The following is a 17,016-nucleotide window of genomic DNA, read 5'->3' as shown; positions in this document are numbered from 1 at the left end:
GCGTTGGAAGAAGCGCGCTTCACTATAGATAGAACTTATAGGACATTTACCCTCAGTGATTGTATCTCCAGAGTATGTCTTACGAGTGTGGTCTATACATTTATCTCATGCCCCCTTTGTGGGGCATTCATGCCTTCCCACCCTCTGACCACCTTCAAAGCATCCCCGAGATGTCACCCATCTCTCCTCTGTAGCATCCTTGACTCCACGTGCACATTATTTTTCATGACGTCAGCTTGCCTGATGTGCCCAGAGAGGATCGGGCCGGTACATGACATGTGAACATGTTACTTCATGCACAACGCCATTCACCTCATAGTAAATCATAAAACGTGGACTTGTGCAAGTGCGGGGCTGGATGGAAACTCAGCAGAGCGGTTTTCGACGCCTCAGCAGAGCGGTTTTCGACGCCTGCTAGGAGATATGCCCGATGCCCCAGTGCAAGGTGTACATACCTCGACCTGAGCATCGTCCCAGGCGTCCAAGTGAACGGATTTCACTCTGCTGATCTGTGGGATGTTCCGGTGAATTCCCGAACAATTCAAACAGATAAACACCCCGAGAGTGTGGGATGCCCAGTCGGGATCTGAAAGACAAAAACCAAAACGACAATATTTTAGACTTGAAATACAAGTAGAATTCGGCGGGCTTTTCCACACCGCTTTTTTTCACAAGGGATTTACAATCTCTTACGCTCCACAATGTCTTATCGGTCTGTAGGATACATTTCTGTGACTTTTCTAATCATGTCGCAGAAACATCACCCTCTTCTTTCCCTCAGGGTCTGTGATACATCCAGTACTTAATTTGAGCCGGTGGTTTCCAGTGCTCAGCACCGCGCTTAATAGTCAACACCGGTGCTTGTAACAGTCTGCTACATGGTGGCGCTATCTATCTAATTTAGAGATGAGCACAACAACAGTTGTTTATTAAATCAAAATAGATTGAAAATGACTATCACCTGCCGCCCAAGCCATTCTTATAGCTTTCGGGCCTGGAATAGTCTGAATTGTTGCACTTGTCGGAGTGTGATGGTTAGTAGTTGTGTTGTTACTATCATTGGCAAAACCAAAGGGGATGATGGACGGAGTGTTGAACATTGCAAGCACTCACCCCCAGTCAACCGATCTGGGTTTAATCCATCATCATTTTTTAGCTCACTCTGCCACCCCAGTTCAGACATGGCCATATGCAAATCAGTCTGACCCTGTGCCTCATGGGAACAGTCCAGCCCGAACTGCCGCTGGATTCAAGCTAGCCTGCTGATGAGGGCTGTTAGCCCGAAACCAGTCCCAGGATGCTTGTTTCCGGTCCAGGGAAGGCATGGCTTGGCAGTTCGGGCTGGACTGTTCCCATGAGGCACAGGGTCAGACTGATTTGCATATGGCCATGTCTGAACTGGGGTGGCGAAGTGAGCTAAAGAATGATGATGGATTCAACAGAGATCTGTGACTGGGGGTGAGTGTCTGAAAGGTTTTAGCTCTCCGCCCATCATCTCCTTGTGTTTGCGTTACTATCATTGGCAGCATGGCAGGGGCAATGTGTGGTGCCAGCTGCAGTGGCCTCCTGACGTGAGCCCGGGCACTTGTTGTTTTACAATTTAAGCATTGGATACAGCACTGTTCTCTTTACACTGCCCTCTTTCTCTAAAGCTTTCAGTTACATGAGTCTTCTCCTTCTCACCAGCTTCCAGAGACATCATTCTGCTCGTCCTCACCACCTGGACTTCATTTTAATTAGGCTGGAGTTTTCAGAGCAATTTCGGTAATTCCGCGTTACTCGAAATTACTGAAAATGACTCGATTATGCCTGCTCGTGTAACTAGTAGTTTAAGGGAAAAAGCCTACAACACGTGCACTGGACTTCGAGAGCCCGAGTGGTTGCTGCGGTTCATGTTCTTTTGCACTTATCACTATTTTCTTAATGCAAATTGCATCCTCAAGTCAATTTTGGATGCTAAGGAAAATGTTGTACTAAGAAAATAGCGATAAAGGCAGGATTACACTCCTCGGGCAAATCCATTTAATTTTGAAGAAATTCTGAATATTATACTAGAGAGAATTACACAAGTTACGCCCACCCCTAGTGTTCACTAACCCTCAGTTATATGACTCTCCTCTTTCTCTCCATCTCTCAAACAAATCAGCAGATCTAAGTACACCATCCCCTCTTTCTGGCCAGTATTTAGATTCACCACTTTCCCCTTCTTTGATTTTAAATGATGACTTGCAAATTCCAGTATTTATTTATATGATGTTCCTTTGAATATTTCTACTCATTTTTAAAAATCTTCCCTGTCCTATTTTTTCCCTCTGGCCCAGCTTACCTTCATCTGTTCATTGCAGTATCAGACACCAGGTCTTGTAAAGATTAGGAATTACATTTTTTTTTATAGACTACACAAGAGAAAAGCCAAAGCAAGATTTCAATGGATATAGGGAGTATTTCGCAAATTTTTAACTATTAGACAAAAATGAAAGGAATTTCTCCATTGCTAATAAATAGTGCAGAATTTATAGCTCTAAAACTAACAGATTAAAATACTTACAGGAAAATTTTACTCTCTGTAGTCCTCACTTGAATTCAGTACACTAAAAAACACTTAATAAATCTCCAAGAGAGCGCAACACGTGTCTGCTGATTCACGAAAATATTACAATATTTATCTTTCATACGGAAACAATGTCGACCACAAAGATCTTATTTAAGTGATGAATGCAATATGTTCTACTTTTTTGAATGGCTGAAACCCAAGCAGGAGGTTCAGACAAGTAAATTTGCACGTTCATGCCACGAAACATGCAAAGAACACCTAAATAATATGCACTAAAAACAATAAGAGACCAGCAGTTAAAGCCTCTCAGCATTCTGTTCCGGACATCCATTTTTGACTCTCGCAGACTAACCAAAAACCAAAGAGGAGGCCCCAACACTAATATAGAGATCACTAGACCAGAATTTCTGAAACTGATCATATATATGAACTTTAGACTACCACCTGGGCCTCACTGCCTTACAGTTAAACAATAGCATATAAATATTCTTTAGAAAATGCAGTGGAGTTACTGCATCTGACTTTGGAGGGGCACCTTTGTCCTTTACGCTTCTCCATAAATCTAACCCTCACAATAGGTCAAATTAAACTACCAATAGACCAGAAGAGCGATCACCCAATTTCCAGCGGCGGCTGGTGCATAGAGGGCGGAAGAGCGGCGCCCAACAAGCACCAGTACTGACAGAAAGAGAAGCTGCTCTTTGAAGCTTCGACCGTCGGAAAAGTAACACACATTAGTGACTAAATTGTCGCTTTGTCTGTTTTTATATCTGTGTCCTCCTGTGCTGCTGACAGGCAAATTGCGCATGTCAGCAGTAGAGGGGAGGGATTATTTGGAAGGTTCCATCTCTGAATTGTGCATGCACGAGGGGCACTTTTCATTTCAGCCTTCTCACACATTCACAACTCCATGGACATGCAGCGCATGCTCAAAACAGTGCTGCATGTCTATACATAGGAGCATGCTCGGGCGCTGACGTTTTTTTCGCAACATCGCCCCAGGCCCAATAAGAAGTCAGAATAAAGCTGAAGGAACAATTGACAGACACCCAGCTGTATTCTGAGTTCTGATAGGAAAGCCGCACTCGTCAGGCTCTGTCCTGACTGGAAAAGAAACTTGTTTCATCGTGTACTGCGCTTTCTACGTGTGATGCACAGACAAGGAAAGGGAACGTTTTAAATTATTTGTCATGAAGGAATGGCTGGCTACAAATTGGGTGATTGTTATAGGAAACAGGTTCCATCGGCGTGGGTTTGTCACTCCATGAATGTTGATTGCTGAGTGACTGTGGCGCTCCAGAAAGGCAAAGGGACGAATGGCTAGATATTTTGCAGGAGAAAATGACTTTCAAAGGGATGCATGTTTGAATGATCCTATTGGCCTTAAGGAAACTCAGATGCCTAGGAGAGCAGGGTAGACATGATCATTGTAATGAGGCGGAAATGTGGCAACAATAGTTCTACTGGCATTTTTCATATTATTTTGTTAGGACAGTGACCATGTATGATAATATACTGTACCGTATCAGCTGCCTGGATGCACAAACACTACACAATGGAATGGATACTAGCTTACAACGGCCCTTGGAAAAGGTCATGAGAGTGGAGTGTAAGTTTTATTAAAATAAGTATTAACCCATGTTATATAGCGCTTATGCCATGATGCCTCTTTAGAGCGCCTAGCAGAGCCAAAAAGAAATAGTTATGTTCTGCATTCCATTTGGTAAACAGAAAGCAGACCTGCAAGCCGTCACAGAAACCTCACCTCAAAGGGTTGGATTACCTCATCTGCTCATTTTCTGCTTTAAAATGTGGCAATGGTTGCTCTTTACATTAGGAGATATTTTACAGTCACATAATGAACTGCCACCCTCCTCAAACAATGCACATGATTCGAAATAGTCAAATCAAATGCATTCTAAAATACTGCCTACCTTAGTAATCAGGTTAGCTCATATTCGGCCTCACAGAGTATTGCAGAGAAAGTCATGCAGATTGACGTGTGCGTACAGACTATGCAATTGGTTTTAGACACAGATATGGCATCTAGAATTATTCTTCCACAGCCAGTGATGGGCCTTAGGAAGCCCAGGCGCATGTAGTGACGGATCTGAATGAGATACAGGCACAATAATTCACGGTACGCCTTGTCAGTAATCACATAGCTCACTGCTGATTGAATGCTTGGTAGGTTAGTGACCCGACAGTAGCATAGAAATGTTATGCAGTAGAGTTCCCACAGCCATAGGGTCTTTATTGAAAAAAAATCAACAACGCCACACTTCATTTAGTAGGCACCACCTGATCATAACTATTGAGTTCTCTATTGGGAAACCAGCAAGCAGAAGGGTGGCATCATTTTGAAAGGGACTTGCTTTAGGCAGCATGCTTACCTTACAGTTTCATTGGGCTTTTTTCTTTTTTTACTAACGCATGTAGTAGCATTCAGGAAGCATTTGCAAAGTGTATGTAACCACTGCACTAAAGCACAGAGCACACAAGCACATATTGCTTATTATAGCAAAATAAATACTTTTTTCATAATCTTGTATTATAAATTCTGGGGGCAGGGGTGAATTATCCTCATCAGCTCAAAGACAAAGGCATTTTCAAACTTATCTATCCCTTCACAGCAATGAATAAGAAATAAAAGGCGCTCGCTTGCACAATAAAGAGCAATAGCTATGCTAAACCTATACTAGAGATACATACCACACACACAATTTTTCTGCGTTTCCTACTACTGTGAAGTGCTCTCACAGAAGACAGATGGAGAAGTTTTTTGTCTGTCAGTATGTTGTCAGGAAAACGCTGTGGTGGTGTGTGGTGAGGAGGAAGATCTATACCTTAGGCATAATAGGGACATAGCTTGATTCACTGTAGCTAACAACTCTAATATAAGAGTAGAGAGATCCCTGTGGAAATACTGTTAGACATGTGACTTCCAGGGCCTGAACGGATGTGCCTACTCCAGTTCTATACTTTTGGGCGAGAGGGATAACCTCTGAGAGGCGAGTTAATGTTTAATTCCCTGATTATTTCCCCTCATTATTCTATCCCATATCCCCTCTCCTAAAAATACCCTCGTCCCCCAATTTGTCTTCTATTACGTGACTGACACTATTATTTGGAGGATCGTATGCGAAGTTATCCAAATGCAATTTGTTCTGTTGCATTGTATGTTGCAAAACTGAATAAATACATTTAGAAAAATTTAAATTTAAAACAAATAAAGAAATGTAACTTCCAGGAACTGCATCATCAACGTCCACTCTACCAAACCTTAAGTGAACGCTGTACTTTATAATAACATAACCTAACAGTCACCAAGGCTACTATTATAATCCCCACTACCTTCAGCAGTAATATTCTTGCCAATACTGCCCGCCCACTCCAAGTGGACACCGACTAAAAATTGAAGGCATATGCATTATTGTAAATACTTCATACAGAATCGAGAATCCCCCGGCCATAATGATGGCCGCCAAAGGACTTTGACGCGTACCAGGATACAAAATCACCACTGAGAAAGTTGAAACATGACCTATTTTCAATACTGCAACTCTTATCATCTAAAGATATGTAACATAATTAAAATGTGTGAACTATACTAAAACACAGGGTTTAGTCACAGCAGAATCAGACCACGCAACTTGAGTCCCTCTATACACTCAGTTCACGTGGACTTGAGTACAGGGAACGGGGCAACACTGCCACTTGGGAGAAGTGAACATCACAACACATTTTAATTTCTGTGGTACATATTTCTCAGTGGTATGATATATATAAAAATAACTGATAGTGGCAAAAAGAATGCTTCTGCTGTAATTGAAGAGCACCTTAAACCAAAACATGGGAGGTGGCTTAAATCTGTGTCTGAGTGAAACTTACCAAAAAGACTTCATGCCACTCTCTGTGGGTCCTTTAGGCAGGACTTCAAAAATGTGGGAAGCCCTTCTCTGATGTATGTGCATAGAACAATTCAATCTTTCTCCCATTTTCCCCAACCAGGACAAGAAGACACAACTCTCCATTTCTCTGCCAGGCCGGTTTAATTATTTTATCTTTACTGCCATTCTGACAAGTATGCATTTAAGGAGGAAAAACTGTATAGCGCTATAAACTTTGGCATGCCACATGAACTTGTTCTTCTTAACGTAAAACACTCTGAAAAGTTGATACATATTCTATATACGTGGTAAAGTAAAAATATGCTTTAGTTATTCAATTTTATCACACAATAAGGGAACTTAAACGCCTGTACTATATAAAGCCGCCCGTTACCCTCCCACCGATATACACATACACCCTATTAGTAACACACTTCTCACTAAATATGTTACAGGTTGTGTTAACAAGATAAATGACAGATATTGCAACACATCCATATAGCAACTCATAGTAGGTATTTAAAGCCCTCACCCGCATAGTGTGACATACTGCATCACAGGCTTTCCACCTAACACTGGGGGAAGCACTCCTATTGATACCATCAGTCATACTACAAGGAGTAAAAGGAGACATATGGGCAGCCCTTAAGTCATGTTCCCATAATGCATTTACTAACCTTGCTGTGGTGTATTCCTAATATGAAACAAAAAATGTTTGAGGGTGGGTAACACAATGCTTATTGATGTCCCCCTTCTACATGGTTAAATAAATATATTACACTATTTTGAATTCATCATGTCACAGGACTCTCTGCTAACATATTTCAAGGCTCACTAAAGTACTGGTGTTTACATCAGGACCTCAATGTTGGCAGAATATACCAGTACATCAGTTCAAGCCAATGAGATGACAAAAAGGATATGTTCCGCTAGTCATGAATTCAGTATGAAAGGTGACCCTCATCGGGAAAGCTGAACACAAAGCGTATGAAAATGTTAAAACGTTAAAGCAATCTATACATTATAATGTACAGCGATGTCTTGTCAAGACATGTATCTTTAATGAGTTTTCAATGCTCCAGATCACCTTTATGTATTAAGGATTCCATTGATCCCTTTTAGGAGACCTCCTGTACATTGACACGTGATGCATGAATCTACTTTCTTCTATAAACATATTTAGTTAGACATTTGTTCCTCTTTAGTGTATATGTTTATGTTGTTTTTTTTTTTTGCAGAGTTTTATATAGCGCAAATCCAATCGGGTATCAGAGCGCTTTACATAGCACCAGTTACGTTACATTAGGACACACATTCATTCTTTGTTAGGCACTGATGGAGGGATTCATCCACCTCTTTTCTAAATAGTGCCTGCACCGTAAGCGGTCTGTTAATGATGGTGGTTTGACACTCCTGCTTAAAACCTAATATTCTAAGCCAAGCGTGCCTTCTTAGAGTGGTGACTGCACATCTGTCTGCTGGCAGTGTCTGGTGCATCGAGTGCTAATTTGAGGCAAGTGTTAGCGAGGTTTTTGCCTTCCTCTACAATAGATTTAGCCCTTTTCTTAATGAACTCAAACCCCAGAAGGACCTTTAGTTGCACATCACACCCATGCTAGCCATTATTAAGATTCACAACACTTCACTTCCCAATATTTTACTACTCATATATATCTAATTTATAACCATGAGCAATACCCTTTACAGTTTAAATTTGGGGTTGAATGAATAGAGTACATCGTTTCTGGAAGTTTAAACAGAATTTGTTTAGAGGTTTTGCATTAAAGGAAACAAAATCAGGCGGGTATTGAAACAAGTATTGGCATAACCACCATGACTGGCAATTTTGTAAAAGAAAGTAATTCTTTATTGATTGTCGAGTGTGTGTGTGTGTGTGTGTGTGTGTGTGTGTGTGTGAGATTGTGAGGATGCATGAGTGAATGTGATAATGGGTCATTAGTTAGATAGATAAGACAATGCATGGGTGATGGAGTATGTGACTGAGTGTAAGGATAGTACAGGGAAAGTTCGCAGATGGAAAAATGCTTGAATCAATGTGAGAACTGACGGATGTATTGCTTGCTGATTACATGAATGGATGAATAAGTGAGTGTGTGGATGGATGAAGACAGGCTACATCAAACCTCTAGGCTTAGGCCACAGACAGCAGTTATAATAGGGGGAAAATGCCAAGGTTCCATAATATTATACCAGTGCAAGCATTACACCAGAGTTAGGCACTACTGTGCCAACAATGCGAACAATATATATATATATATATATATATAAACAATTACCAACGTTATGCAATGCAGGCATGAAACTAGGGGTGAACACCAATGTTACAAGAGGGCCTTCAATATTACAAGAATTACTGTCACTATGCAAGAGCAACATTAAGCATAACACCTACCATAACTAAAGGATTATCACCGCAATGCACGTCCAGACATATCACTCAATCTTTAATGCATTTTCAGATTTGCACCATCACTTGTTAATCCTAAATGCATCATTAGATTTACCACATTACTCAGTAATGCTTAATGCATGTTTACATTTTCTCCATCTTTGTAGTAATAAGAGCATATCCAGTTTTGCATCACTACTAATCATCTTGAAAGCTTTCTCAGATTTGCCTTCACAAACCTTGCAGCCAGGACAGATTTCCACCACAACAAGACTTGGCTGCAAGGGTGCATCTACACAAATGCTCAGTAATCATAAGAGTGCAGTGCAATAATCAGGTGCCATTCACCCAGAGGGATACCCTGCCCCACATCAGGAGAAATAGCAATATCCTTTCATTTTGTACCCCATTTTGTAAAATTTAAATGGTAGCATAGTGCCAAGGAAGTAATATTACAAGGAAAACAAGGTGAGTGTTCTATATGCTATACCCAGTGCTTTCATAAAAACAATTTAATCACTTCTCAGAGCATCATAGTGTTTAGTACTATACACACATTTGTCCATGACTCGCGTGCAAATTCCACGCGGATATCATGGAGTGTTATGAGCGGCTCTGCTTCTGTCTGGATGCTTGTGTGTCCGTTACTCTCCAAACGCTTTGCAGTCAACTTCTTGTTTCTGCCTAATGTCCAACGTTACTGATTTCCCTAGATCACGTGGAACGGGATAATCATGTAACATGTAGTTCTGTACGCGCAAGGAACCTTTGAGATGACTAGATGAATTTCCAACAAATTACATGAGAAATGTAGTTTCTACGTAGAAGATCTTTAAAACAATGTGTCTTTTCATTGTTCAGATGTATAATTTCTACATGTCATTTTGCAGAAAGTCTTTTTTCTATTCCTCAGCCAATATCAATTCCATTACTGGCCACTACATATTTGTTGATTAATTACCACCTAGCATTCTTATACTGGTAGGATATATTGTGAATATACATGATGACATACGCTCATGGGAAATGTAATTTTACCATTATATATACAAAGACACAATCCACCTTACACATTTGTTCCAGAATTAACAGGTAGGAATACTGGAATGTTACCCCTGATTTAAATATTGTTGATCTCAGACAATTCATTAAGACCTGTCTCAGCTGTTTGTAACTTCAAAATCATTCTACCTTCTATTCGCAGAATGGGAGTGATTAAATCCATTCCAAAACGTACATTCTCTCCTTCTCCTCTTTCCTCAGTGGAAATTAGCCTACTAACTGGATGAGAGCCCCACTTAAACTGTTCGGGCTTTGATCCTTTCTCGCCTGGACTACGCTAATGCACTGTATGTTGGGACCAGTGGCGGCTGGTGAACTTTGAAAGTGGTGCGGCGAAAATGACTATCTAGTACATAATTGAGCAAGCAAGCAAGATCAGCGAGACTAACTCACTACCGGAGTTTTTGTGTTGTAGGCCAACAAAAATATTATGAAAAAAGAGGGTCAAATGGCATATTACAAACATAGTAGCAAGTTAGTAATATTTTGCAGCCCATTTCAAATTGGAGCTCTAGAGGGAAAATGCCAAGCCGCCCTCCACTCAAAGTCTATTAACAACAAAAATAGCTTGGCATCAAGAGGACTCATGTATCAATTCAAGGACCCCCACTGATATTAGGAACAACTTTGTTCCAACCGCTGGCAATAAGTCCAACAAATTGGCCTGGCCCTGAACCTCTTAAATTTTAATTAAGATAATCTGCAATCCAACCCTTCATAACCTCACAGAAAGTGTTTCACCACAGCTCACAAAAAAGTAATGTGACTCGTGAAGAGTAAAAGTGGAGGATGAGAAGGCACCTCACGTACGCAACACCAGGAAGGCTGCCAACTGGTTCTCGCTGGTATGCCCACGTTTTATCATCATTGGTTGCCAACTGAAAGTGTCCAGTAAAGAGAAAGGTAGAAAGACAGAGAGAATTTTTAGCAGGAAAACTTTGTTGTCCCCAAAAACAAAGAGTGAAAATAAAAAAACAGTGAATTGCTAAGAACAAGACGTTCAGAGCAAAAGTAAAATTGAGGTGTAGACTCACTATAAGGTCAAAACTCTTTATTCACAACCAGTGAGTTCACCCAAAGTAAAAACACTATATGTCGCTAACCTTTATAAAGAAGGCCAACATGTTTCATTGCCAATAATCTTTCGGCAATTTCATCAGGGCATAGAGGTTTTTTGCATTCGTTTTAACTGGACATCCACTTTACTGTTTATAGAAGGGCATGTAAAGGCCGAGGACATTCATACCAGCCTTCACAAAGCCAATCGGAATTATATTTAATATTCCTTTTTCCGATTCTTTGAAATGCGCTGCAACTAGCGCGTGTTCCACCGTAACCTCTAACGGAGCACTCCTTGCCTCGTCACCGCCTTCACGAGTCACATTACTTTTTTGTGAGCTGTGGTGAAACACTTTCTGTGAGGTTATGAAGGGTTGGATTGCAGATTATCTTAATTAAAATTCAAGAGGTTCAGGGCCAGGCCAATTTGTTGGACTTATTGCCAGCGGTTGGAACAAAGTTGTTCCTAATATCAGTGGGGGTCCTTGAATTGATACACGAGTCCTCTTGATGCCAAGCTATTTTTGTTGTTAATAGTAATATTTTGCAGCACAATTTAAAGTAATACAATCACAGGTCGAAGACCGGAGTTTAAAAATACAGGCTCATACTGCAATGTCATTGGCAAATTAGACACAGCATACAAGATTAAACAGATTATACAAGTTGTACATGCTCGGGCCTCATACAACAGTAGTGATAATATCATAGAACACTTTATCACTAAAGATAAAATAAATTACTTCACACAAGTCATAAAATAATAGCCATCACAGAAAGTGCCCTCTGGCATCAGGTAAACAAAATCAGCAATAAACCTCCCTAATTTTCTGATCTCTCAAATACAAGCCTTAAAATATATATATGATCCCTAAACATCAGCTTGTCATTTTTACCAAGTACTCAAATGTACTGCTGTCATAAATGACAGAGTCGTTTTATACCTATTGATAATCTCCATTAAAACATTCCATGGCTGTCATATGACAAAGCTTTCACCACCACTGTCACATGAATAGTCATATCAAGAATATCCACATTAAGTAAAGGACATGTACCATTGTAAAGCTGTGGTAAATATTTCATTACCGGTACTATTTTTTATGCGGTAAAGTCTAGTAAGAATAACTCAGTAAATATGAGAGGCAGAATCCGTGGTATTAGAGGTTCTAAAAGGCTTTATTCCTTGACAAAGGAAATACAATTCGAATTGCAGGCTTCTATTCCATCACCACGAAAGTTCAGGAAGGAAGGGCATACATTATTGACAGATAATCAGTTTTATAGGAAATGCATTACAGTGAAACAGATGCAAGAGGCGTAACAGCTGATAATACAGATAAAATGTGCATACGTAACTAATAGAGGCGGACATATAGGCGTAACTTAGTAAACGTCATTATACATGATGTCACAAGTGGGTGGATCCATAAGAGAATCCTGCAATGTCAGCAGAAATATTTGGCAGAGATGCGCGCGCAGCCGCATGACGTGTGATTGACGTGCAACTAGAGGGTGAAGGGGACTTGACATTTAGCTCTACATGTGGAGACAGAAGTCTGGGGGGTCATGTCAACCTAATCCCAAATCATATCTAATATCCTATGTTTAAAGAACTGTGTTATCCAAAAGGAAAGGTCTCTAGGATAGAATCTATTCTATACTGACTGTTAGTGCGTGTACAAGCGTCTAAGTGTCTACATGAGATGCGAGGGGGTAGGAATATTCCATGGTAACGGGGCTATGAATTACTTGCATGAGGACAGCGAGGCCTGGCCCTTTGCACGGTAGCTGGAGGAATGTTTACCTAAACTACTAGACAGGAATGCATCGGATGAGGAGCGGAGCAGATAATCTTGAAGGTGAAATACAGTTTTTGGCAGGCAACAGGCTGGATCAGGCACCGTTAGCCGCGCAGGGAGTAGGACAAAGTTCATGGATACAGATGCAGGCTCAGACTGGAGCTTTCAGAGGCAGAAGGCAGGAAAAGGCTTGATGACAGAATTCTGGGCCTACTCGCCTGAATCTGTAAAATGTGGAAAGTGAACCACATAAAGTCGGTGGCCTTTCATACTTAGGAATGGAATATCTGACCCATTCATGGCGGATCTGAAAGAGGACATGTTGACGGTGGACGCACATATATTTGCGTCTTCAAAACTGGAACTGGAGGGAACATACATGTACTTATAGCATGCACATGGAGCCGTTGGGGTCTACGATAGGGGACATAACTGATCACAAAATTCATATTTCCTCATTCCCTCCTTGTCCCCTACGGACCCTCAGGAGAGATCGATCTTCATCAATCCATCGATCTGTTCATATAGCATCATTTGTTCTTCTTTCTTCTTCCGGGATCTTGAACGAAAACTTGGATGTGGGATACACGATGTGGCACACAGACCACAAATCGCTGGCCCACATTGTAGACATAAGCAACAACTGAATAGTATGAGAAAGCCAATACCTAGGAAGGATAGGATTCTCCATCCCCAGGCTGACAACACGCTCCAAAACCAACCGGACCAAGTCCAGGTGCCTGGACTCTGGTGTATCTGGCTCACAATCTTATGAAGGCGAGTTATGGCTTTATATACTGACGGCGAATTTTCTGGTATGAAAACGCAGCAACTTGATCCGATGACCCTACAAGCTCCGCCCCTATCGGCCAGGATGACGTCAAGGACAAGACGATTTTGAAGCACAACAATCCGCATAGCAGACTGCTCTTCTGTTAAATTGCCTAAGGCGGAAGTAGTCTCGTTCACTACTGCTTCAAGGGTTCTAGTTAATCTACGTATCAGCTTACTATTAGTGACTGTACCTATATAGGGAAAGAAACCTTTATTGAAATCTGTGTATTGCTCCCATGCTGTTTCAGTGTAATCGACAATTGGGAGATCTCTCTGCTGTCTATTGTGTACTAAATGGGTATTTCTGTGATAATCAGGAGGAGCTAGGAAAACAGGTGGTAGAAGGAATGCTATGTAACAGGTACCATCCCAATCTAGAGGTAGACGTATATATGCGGTCTGGCCACATATGAAGTAGGAATGGCGGGAAGCTCTAAATGTAGACTTGCCTTGATCACTGAATTTTATTACAGTGGTGCATTTACTATGGCCCATGTGTATGGAACCATTCTTTCTTACACATAATTCCCCTTTTACTGGGAATACTGACATGGCGGGCAAGATTGGTGTAGCTTCAGATTCAACGTTCAGGATCATGAGGTTAAGTGTAAAGTTACCTAATCCATATACTTCATTTTCTAGATCAGTTCCTGTTCTTTTGGGAAGTCCCTCCTTGTTAGGGTAGCAGACTTTAAGCAAAACTAGGTTCAGGTTTCCCCATACCCAGTTGTCTTGATAAACTGCAGAATTTGAATCTAGGGAATTAATCAAACTAAACCATGCTCCACAGGAGCCATTGTGTGTGAACGGATAGGGAAAGAGGGGCAAAACTCCCTTATCGTTCTGATAGGGAGGGAGTCGGCCACATATCCAACAATTTGTGGCATTGCTGGTCTGATGGGAATGATGTAACATACTAATGAATGTGTTGTTGCGCAGCGCAAATCTATAGGACAACTCATGCGGAGGTAATTCGCTAAAAGAATGTTCTGCAGTTACATTGTAAGCACGCTTAAGAATAGGGTAATACATGTGTAATAGTATGCTGGAAATGATGATCAGAAGACTTAGAAAAAACAAAATTAATAATGTTACTGTGCAGTGACTACGAAGTGATTTACAATACGCATGCTTTTTAAGCTGCATCTGTTGATTTCTTTCTCTATTCCGGTCTAGAGGATACATGTCAGAGACAAATTCAACCGATTCACCTTGGAGAGGACTTAAACAATCAAATTGTCTGACTTGCTAGACCTTAATTTTAGTTTATAAAGTTCAGTGTTTGTTGGTTCAACCAAGGGGAGCTTTGAGTCGGTCTGTGAGGGAATGCAGGGCTGAGCGTTCACACTAGATGGTAGTCCATAAAATTTCTTGATATGACTCGAGTGCAACCACCCTTTACGTCCCTCGATCTTCACGGCTGTCCTTGTGTAGTAGAACCAATTTCGGCGATTTCCACCTAGGCTCCAGTTGGGTCTTCCGGTCGAAATTCCGGACCAGAACCAGGTCGCCTGGAACCACGTCATGGGGCTTCACCTCAGTATTATCAGGAAAAGCTGCAGCTACCTGTGAACGACAAGATTGTAGTGCAGACATCAAGGAAGCCAGGTAATCTGTCAGCATATTACAGTCAACATCAGTGATTTTGCGAGGTATAGGCGTCCCCCACATATTTGGTGGTCTACCGAAGATCACCTCGTACGGGGATAGCCCTGTTCGAGAATGTGCTACCATTCTCATGTAAAAGAGCGCAACTGGTAAGGCTACTATCCAATCGACACCTTTTTCTCTACATATTTTGGACAATCTAATTTTCAGAGTTTGATATTGGCGTTCCACGAGACCTGCTGCCTCGGGATGTCGGACACAGTGGAATTTCCATTGGTAGCCTAACAAAAGGGAAACGTGTTTCATCAGTTCGGAGGAGAATGGCTGGCCGTTATCTGAGTAGACAACACATGGCAAACCATACCGTGGGAAGAATTCTCGAACTAACTGTTTGGCAGTAGTCGGGGCAGTGTAATCTGAAACCGGGTAGGCTTCTGTCCAACGGGAAAGAGCACAGACAACTACGAGAACATATTTGAATCCTCGACATCGTTCCATCTGGATATAATCCATCTGGAGGACTTCAAAAGCATGATCGGGAGGTTGAAATCCACCCTGCTCTACGGGGATGCTTTTACCTGGATTAAACTGACAACATATCATACAGGTACGAACTTTTTGTTTAGCTGCTGCTCGCAAGTGTTTGTTGAACCAAATGTGTTGAATGCTGTCTAGCATAGCTTTTTCTCCTAGGTGCGCTGGACTATGTATTGTGTTAATGATGACTTGAACCATGGAGTCGGGAAGAAACCATATAGATTTTTCCTTCGTCATCCATCCTTGATCCGTTTGGATCCCTCCTAATTCAGTCCATTTCTTTATTTCTTCTGGTGTAGCATGTGTCTGTATGTCAATTACATCAAGGGCGGGATCCTTAACTGTCATGCAATGTGTTGGTGTCGGAACTATTGTCTTTGTCGTGTCAGTTGTGTGAGTCTGATTCTGAGCAGTCTGTTTAGCTGTTCTGTCAGCTAGGTCATTACCCTGAGAAATGATATCGGTAACTTTTGTATGGGCTTTGCATTTCATAATCGATATTGCAGTAGGTAGATGAATCGCGTCTAATAGGGCTTGAATGAGAGGTCCGTGTTGGATGTGGGCACCGTGAGAAGTTAAATAACCTCTCTCTCGCCACAGTACGCCGAAGTCATGGACGACTCCGAATGCATAACGTGAATCTGTGTATATGTTGACTTTCTTATTTTTGGCTTTAATACAGGCTTGTGTCAGAGCGATGAGCTCTGCTGCTTGAGCTGACAAAGTGTTAATACAATTTGTTTCAATGACTTCAGTGTCTGTTGTGACTGCGTAAGCGGCCACTAACTCTCCTGTATTTGTTCTCATACATGACCCATCTACATACAATGTCAAGTCTGGATCTGACAAAGGGATATCTGTCAAGTCTTGTCTGGGTTTCGTCGTGATAGTAATAACTTCGACACAATCATGTGCCAATGGATCTGTTCCGCCCACTGGTAACAGTGTGGCAGGATTTAACGTATTACAACGTCTGATTTCTATGTGTGGCTGAAACAATGTCAATTCGTAACCAGTGAGTCTCGCTATAGTCAAGTGTTGTGTTTGTGTGCGGTTCAAGAGAACCTCTACTGCGTGTGGTACTTGTACTGTCAATTGGTGTCCTAACACTATGGCATCGCTTTGTCTGATTGCTAAAGCTGTTGCTGCCACCGATTTCAGGCACGCAGGAAGAGCCTGAGCTACTGGATCTAATGTACTAGAGAAATAAGCACATGGTTTGTGTGATCCTGCTTGTTCCTGAGTGAGTACTGACAGGGC

The 17,016-nt window shown here is 41.5% G+C and overlaps 1 protein-coding gene across 1 annotated transcript in view; it reads right to left on the bottom strand.

Moving 5' to 3' along the window:
* ADAP1 (ArfGAP with dual PH domains 1) overlaps positions 1-17,016 on the bottom strand; it is a 453,319-nt gene that overhangs the window by 350,369 nt on the left and 85,934 nt on the right. Inside the window, exon 2 of the mRNA XM_085629302.1 lies at positions 456-586. Within this exon, the coding sequence (XP_085485428.1) occupies positions 456-586 (131 nt within the window). The remainder of the gene's footprint in view (positions 1-455; positions 587-17,016) is intronic.

This window comes from Triturus cristatus, chromosome 10, assembly GCF_964204655.1.
Source record: "Triturus cristatus chromosome 10, aTriCri1.1, whole genome shotgun sequence".
In the NCBI taxonomy this organism is placed as follows: Eukaryota; Metazoa; Chordata; class Amphibia; order Caudata; family Salamandridae; genus Triturus; species Triturus cristatus.
This window is presented reverse-complemented; position numbering and strand designations above follow the sequence as displayed.